This window comes from Serinus canaria, chromosome 5 (genome assembly GCF_022539315.1).
Source record: "Serinus canaria isolate serCan28SL12 chromosome 5, serCan2020, whole genome shotgun sequence".
Taxonomy (NCBI): Eukaryota; Metazoa; Chordata; class Aves; order Passeriformes; family Fringillidae; genus Serinus; species Serinus canaria.
In genome coordinates this window covers 26,039,502-26,046,951 of record NC_066319.1, presented here as the reverse complement: position 1 = coordinate 26,046,951, position 7,450 = coordinate 26,039,502, and the positions used below count along the sequence as shown (strand labels likewise).

General features: G+C 40.0%; 1 protein-coding gene across 1 annotated transcript in view; it reads right to left on the bottom strand.

Annotated features, from left to right (window-relative positions):
• Window positions 1-4,594: 4,594 nt before the first annotated feature.
• MAPKBP1 (mitogen-activated protein kinase binding protein 1) overlaps window positions 4,595-7,450 on the bottom strand; it is a 529,170-nt gene continuing 526,314 nt past the window's right edge. Inside the window, exon 31 of the mRNA XM_050975226.1 lies at window positions 4,595-5,834. Within this exon, the coding sequence (XP_050831183.1) occupies window positions 5,804-5,834 (31 nt within the window). The 3' untranslated portion in view covers window positions 4,595-5,803. The remainder of the gene's footprint in view (window positions 5,835-7,450) is intronic.

Sequence of the window (7,450 nt, the reverse complement as noted above, 5' to 3'; positions counted from 1 at the left end):
TTTTGTTACTACTTGCTAGAGTTTGATCATCATGAGATGAAAATGCTTTCATAAATCTCAGCTTTCTTTTTCTGTGTAAGAGGAAGGAAGACTCCTTTGAAAGGTTTGAATTAGATATTTTTTCCTTTCTCTTCAGCTTGTAATTCACCCAGGCTTTTATTGGAGGAATTTTTGTGTCTATGTATTTTAGAAACATCAGTAATCAAGGTAGGCACACCTTATGAATATGAATTAATAAAATCATGTAAAATGCTGCTGTGCTGTGGGGTGGGATTCACCTCACTTTGCATAAAGCCCAGAGAAAAGTACTGAATTATGCAGTTGGAAAATATGTAATGCAGAGCAGTGGCAAACGAGTGCTGATACTTTTGTGGCTTTTACATTGAGCTGAATGTACTGATTCTGGGTTTAAAACTGAGGACAGGAGGTTTGTCTTATGAAAATTTGTAAGGCCTTATAGATGAGTATGGTTCTTAATACATTTTTATGTGTTTCTCTTTCAATAATTATTAGTTTTGCTCACATGCTCTTCACAGTTTTTAAGTACACTTGTCAAAGACAACTAGGTTGATAGCTTGCAGATGAAAATCAGGGGCTGAGCCAAGAAAGAAAACCTTGTATTTACTGTTTACCACCTAATCAAGGGGAGGATGAGAAAGATAATACCAGTTACTTCCTAAAGAATCTTAAAAATGTGGAAAATCCGTTTCGACTGAGAAATTGCAAGTGGCCAAGTTTTCAAGGTCAAGAACAGTGGTTTTTTGCTGTATTAGTAAGAGTTGGAAGCTGTGCTGGTCAATTCAGCTGACTCATGCTGAAATCACAATCACCTTGCTTCAATTGTCCCTACAGCAGGATAATTTTAAAAAGAGTTTCTTAGAAGTTCTTGGTTTTAAGTTGGACTAAGTGAATTAACCAGGTACTGCTTCAGCCTCTGATCTGATCAAGTATGATTACAGTGGGAAAAGAGCACACTGCCTGCATCTGCAAGACCATCTACTCACATCAGCAGCTATTACAGGTAAGGTGCTCTCCCTTTTGTGGGCTTGCTGGATTGCCACAGACAAGGATCACTTTGCATTCACAATAATATGGGTTTCTTTTCCTCTGCAGATGATGACCATGTTATACATAGCTGATAAGCTCTACCTGAATCTTCTTCTCAGCTCAGTGCTTAGTAACTAAGATTTTCTAAGTTCACTTGCTGATGCTGCTGTATCAGCAATTACTTCTTAAATTAAAAAAAACCAAAACTTTGGAAGATTTTTTTAATGATTCCTGCTGTGGATTTTTGAATCCTAAAGTAGTGAAGGAATAACATAAAATGACTAATGTGATATTGTAGTCTAATAAGAAAACAATTACTTCCTATGAAAATATCTGCTTTTTTGTCTGCCCTTGCAGTGTCAAAGACAAACTTCTGTGTGGCAGCAGATCTTCTTAGAGCATCTCCAGTCTCTTCTGACACAGGTCTTACTGTATCAGCAGGGATTCTAAGAGGAATTAAACTTAAAGTGCAAGCACCATAATGCTGTGAAGGTAAAAGTTCTGCTTCTTTGTTAGGTTGCTCAGGGCAGCAGAGCAGGAAATCCAGGGCAAAGGAGGGAGCAGAACCTTGTGATGGCTTAGCAGAGAGGGCAAACCACTGGTGTCCTGCTGCTGAGAGTGATTAAGCCAGTCCTGTGGGCAGGAGTCTTAGCAAAGGTCTCAGCATCCTAGAGAAACACTGCCTGGGAAAATGCAGGAGCACAGAACAGAAGGTGGTAGTGTTTTATTAAGGTGCTGTACCTTGGAATAGAATGGTTGAATTAATTTTTCCCCTTTTCCAATATCTCCAAATTTGTTCATAGCCAAGCAGTGTTGTTGTGTTGAACTTTACTTTTTTATAGTTCAGTGCAAAAATCTTTGGAGTCTATCAACTCCAGCAGACGAAAAATTTATTTGGAGCCACACCTAAAAATCTTAATCTGGGACAGAAGTATTACTAACTCTGCTGCTTTTGATGTGGCAAATGTTACACCAGGCTAGACTTTAATCACAGGTTTGTGATTAGTTCTGTTGCTGGCTGAGGCACTTTGAACCCCTCAAAAGGAAGCAAAACAAATACAGGAAGCAGTGTTTGATCAGAAGTTGATATTGATATGACTTGGATTTGAAAAAGGTAATGAGATCTAGAGGTGTTGGAGGTTGAAACCTTTCCAGTGGAAAAAGGGAAATGCTGTTGAACAAAGTTCTCATAGTATTTTATGTAGAAGAGTTGTATATTGGCATGTCACCCATATCTGAGGAAAATTAACTCACAGCAGAAGCATGGATGAAGGAGTATGGATGGGAAAGGGAAAACCTGCCATTTGAGAGGACACTGGGTGACTCTAGGTTAATTTTTGTTTGCCACAGTAACAATTGAGAATGGACCTGTCTGTTCTACATGTAAGCAACTTAGAGAAGGGAGATAAAGCTAGAAGGCCAATGGTGGTGTGAGAACAAATATATTAAGGAGTAAACTGAAGCTGAACATAAAAATAATGTTTCAGAGTTTTGTGAAATCTGTGAAAACATTGAGAATGGTTAGGTTGACATTGGTGGGTATGTAAAGCAGCAGCTGATGAATTGACAGAACAAATGATTTATACAAAGGTACGCCAATGTTTTAAGAAGTGTTCTCTTGTTTCACATCTTTGTAATCAGGGCTCATCAGCTGGTAGGAAGGCAAATGCTGATATCTCTCTAGGCTCCATATCAGCAATGGGAGCCTGTATTGTTTTCTCCTTAGAAAGAATCCTACTGCAGGAGTGGAGTGGAGTGGAGTACAGTCTGTGCACTGAGACACACACCTGGGTGCTTTTTCACCTGTCACCTTTTTCAAATCCTTTAAAGAGAGCAGTGCCCTCTTAGATGACACTGCAGTGACACTCCTCAACGAGGCAGCACCTGCTGCATTTATCATCTTAAAACGTCATAAGACCTTGAGCTAGAATAGCCTGCTGCATTTAGAGGCTTGCTGTAAAATGGTATTTGGTACAAGCTTATTTCCTCCAAATGTATCTGACAGAGGGACTTTTCAATTTCAGGGCAAAATATGTCAGTTAGAATTGGGGTTAGCAATAAGGGAGGCATTTGGGGACACATTCTGTTACAAACCATAGGCTTCATAAATGATCATTACTATATAAATATATACATTATATAAATTATATAGATAAATCATGAATTATTAATTATTTTTCATATACCCCATCTTCTGTAATTTTGTGGGTTTGTAACCATGCCAATGTTTTTGACTACTGCACTTTTTACCCATGGTTTCAGTGAAGCTCAACAGCACATGCAGGTGGTGGACTTTTTGTTCCTGGTTGTTTTTGTTTGTTTTCTCAACTAGTTATATCGTTGCTGACCATCACAATAAGGTCAGTTAATAATGTCACACAAACCAGAACTTCTGCTGAGAATTCCACAGAGACTATGATTCATACCTTATGTGCTTTCAGCCCAAGGGTGTTGATGTAAATATCAGGCTGAGTTTACCTTAGGGGTAAACACAGAGAGCTGTAAAGCTTGATTAGCTAGGTGTGGTAAAAAAATGCTGCTCAGAAAATTATAGACAAAAATTCAAATTGTTTTCTGTTTAAAAAAAGTACCACAATATCATAAAGCTAATTAAATTTTACATGAGACCTTCAGCTATAAAACAAATCTTTACATAACCCCAATGGGTTATGTAATTATCTTTATAAAAGTAATTATGGTTACTGTCCCTGCCCAATTTGACCATCACAAGCATTTACTTCTGCTTTGTAACAAGTAGAAATTAAAGAAGATTTTCTGGTGCCTCTGTGAAGTTAACCAGGCTCTGTATCTTAGCATCCTTCCCATCTCTGCTGCTGAAGGTCCTTACTGGAAAGCAGTTATGAACCTCTAAATCTGAAGTATCCTGTGACCACTGCACAACCATAGCAGTGTCAAGCCTGAGTCAGAATTAGAAGGCTCATTGCAGGCACATCCATGATTTAAGTGTAGGGTGTGGAGATATTTTTCCTTCAACATTCCACCACAGTGCCAGCCATCAATGTGGCAGAGCAATGGAAGTTCCCTGCTGTGAAGATTATTTCCCAACTCACTTTGGTTTTTTTCCTTAAGGGTGTGTTTGTGTTTGTTTGGGTTTTGGTTTTGGTACTTTTGTTGGGATTTTTTTGTGTGTGTTTGACTTTTTCCTGTTAGAAAATTGTGGCAATTGAACAGCAGAGCTGGAACTGAGAAGCTTGACAGGGATCAGAGTAGATGGAACTGTATTTTTCAAGTGCTTTGTGAATGCTTTGCTTGCAGAAGTTAGCCCCTGTTTTGTAATGAGGTGTGCTGGAAAATGGCATCTGGACAGCTGCATTCATCAGTCCATTGTGAAACATGGCAAGTTTAAGCAAGTTTTATCTGCAAATTTCACCTTGGGCTTTACTATGGAACCATTACTGGAATCTGCATAATGATGCATATGATGTTTTAAGGACAGTATTACACCAGAAGTTAATTTATAATGTGTCAACAGTGTTAAAGCAATGTGTCAGGAAGAAATGGGGGTGAGAAAAGTCAGAAAAGTATGTATTCTGGTTGAACCCAAGACATTCTACGATTTTATGATACTTGGGGTTGTAGAGTTCACAGTGTGCATCAGGAAATGGAAGTCAGCTCCATTCAATTTACAGCTATTTTGAGTTTTCTCTCGGTGATTTCTACCTGAGTCTCATAGGGTATTTGTAATTTGGTCAGGCATTGAGGGCAAAATCCCCTGCTTCTCTTAGCTGTCAGAGAATCAGGTATTGGCTGCTAATTGAAAGGTAACTGTTGTAGAGGTATAATTGTCTCAGTATTCCAAGAAGCCTTATTTTGTGAACTCTGTTTTCTTTAGGAAAACAGGCTTATTAAAAATAATAATTAAAATATTTATTAAATATTTTTAATTAATAAATTTCCAAGGAACTGTAATTTTTTTCTCTTCATTTTTCATGGCTTTTTTTTTAAGGCATCAAGATTTAGGTGTCCTCATTCCCTATGCATGTATATCCTACTCTAATATTTTTTAACCTGTCGCTAATCCCAGAAGAATTTGACTAATTTATCAAAGAAATATCCTTAGAAGTTTGTAAAATAGCTGCATAGACAATTGAGGTTTTTATTAGTGTCCCCCTCCCTGACAGTGACACAGATCCAAGGAGACCACCATGGTCTTTGCACCATTCCAAAATACTTGTGGTAAATCCACCGATTATCAAATTTTTTTTTTTTTTCAGCCCAAAGAAATTGCTTCATTAATTATTTAGGTAATTCAGTAGGATCTCTGAGGCCCGTGGGAATTCTGTGTGCTCCTTCTCTTCCTGCAGGGAGCCCTAAGGGGGCAGTGGCACTCTGTCACGGGGAGCTCTGGGTGCCTGCACCTGATCTTCACCTCCACCCACCCTGGTGGCACTGCTGTCTCTTTGGAGGCCTGGCACGCCTGCTGCCCCCAGCATCTGATCCAGATGCTCCTCCTCTGACAAACACAGCCTGCAGCTTCCTTCAGTTCTGCAAAGCTGAGGTATCTGGGGATCGAGGAGGTAGAGGTTTGCATCTCCCAAGAATGATTTAAGAGAAAAGTAAAATTAAGGAGATGCTACACTGTGACTTCATGAAGCAAGCTGTGGTTGATCTGGGGCTAAAGTGGGGCAATTCTTTAGCACACTTCTGTAATTGGATGAGCTCATTAGTTTAATGCATCACTATAAATAACGTCAAAAAGGTAAAATGTCATTATCTGTGATGATCCCATAGGAACTTATAAATATTTTAAACAGTTATTGTTTAGTGGAATCATGGGAAAAACTCTGGTATTTTGGAAATTCTCTGTGGCTTTTGTTTTTCTGTAAGGTGGAATTGTAGAACTACTGAAGTTTATCTGAATAGCTGATTTTTCTCTTTAAGTCCCACTATTGTGGCCCCTATTCCACTGTGGCAAAATTTCAATTGGTCAAAACCTCTGTTTTAGTCAAAGGAGTTAGACTAGGGTGGGGTAAAGGAATGGTGATGGAGACGGATGCTCATGGCTCCCTGTATCTGGAGGGCTGAGATCTCTCATTTTCCTTGCACAAAGAATAAAGAACAAACCAACCTTCTGAATACTCTGCTAGTGAGTGTCTGCTTTCCTGGCTGGCAGCTGGACTTGCTCCCTGACCAAGTGATAACAGAGGAAGGCTACTCTGCCTTACTGATGCTGTGTATTTCATCAGCCATCACCCACTGCTCCTGAAGGAGCCAAGCATGAGAATCTTCTTGTTCTTTTGATGAGCACAACCTGTTCTTCATGAGCACAGCTTGGGAGGTTATTGCTTTTAAAATCTCTTTCCACTGAGCATTTATTTTATAAAGCACAGGCTGTTACAGTCACAGGCAGAGGTGCTGTCAAGACTGATGCCAGTTATGCAACCACTTTGACATCTGAAAGTTTGCTAACAGGAATGCCTCCTTTTCCCTTTTGCAGGAGCAGAGCACAGCTCTGAAGGAGTGGGCAGAAGGAGTGGTCCTTCTCACTGACAGCTGCTCTTTGTCTAAGGAAATGAATATGATCCACTGTAAGGATTATTTTGACAAGCTACTTCTTAAAAATACAGTACCCAGACTGGCAGGCCAGGTACTCCAGGCTTTTTGTATGGCTTTTGAATGGAAGAAATATGCCAATAACTGAAGTCAGTACTGTAAAACATGGATCTTCCTGAGTGAAAGATTCTGATTTTCTTTATTGTGACCTAAAGCAGAAGGTTGAAATGTTTTCAAGTTCCAATTCCCTCTGCTCGAGACCATGAGCAAACATATTGAAGCTGAAGCATCAGGCCTACCTGAGAGCTGCTATGAGATTCAGTCTCACTTGCAAGCTGTCTGCAGACCGTGTAGAATCATAGAAAAATTTAGGCTGGAAATGACATTTAAGATCCTGTAGTCCAGCTGTTAACATAGTCCAAGTCCACCACTAAACTATGTCCTTAAGGGTCACATCTGCATATCTTAAATACCTCCAGGGATGGTGACTCAACCACTTCCCTGGCAGTCTGTTCCAGTGCTTGACAACCCTTTCAGGGAATATTTTTCCTAATAGCCAATCTAAACCTGCCCTGGGGCAACTTGAAGCCATTTCCTCTTGTTTTGTTGTGTGTTACTTGGGAGAAGAGTCCAATGCCCACCTTGGTACAACGTCCTCACAGGTAGTTGCAGAGAGTGACAAGGTCCTTCCTGAGCCTCCTTTCCTCCAGGCAAAACAATCCCACTCCCTCAGCTGCTCTGCATCTGACTTTTCATCCAGACCCTGCACTACCTCTGTTGCCCTTCTCTGGACCTGCTCCAGAAACCTAATGTCCTTTTTGTAGTGAGGGACCCAAAACTCAAGGTTTGGCCACACCAGAACCCAGTACAAGGAGACAATAGCTGCCCT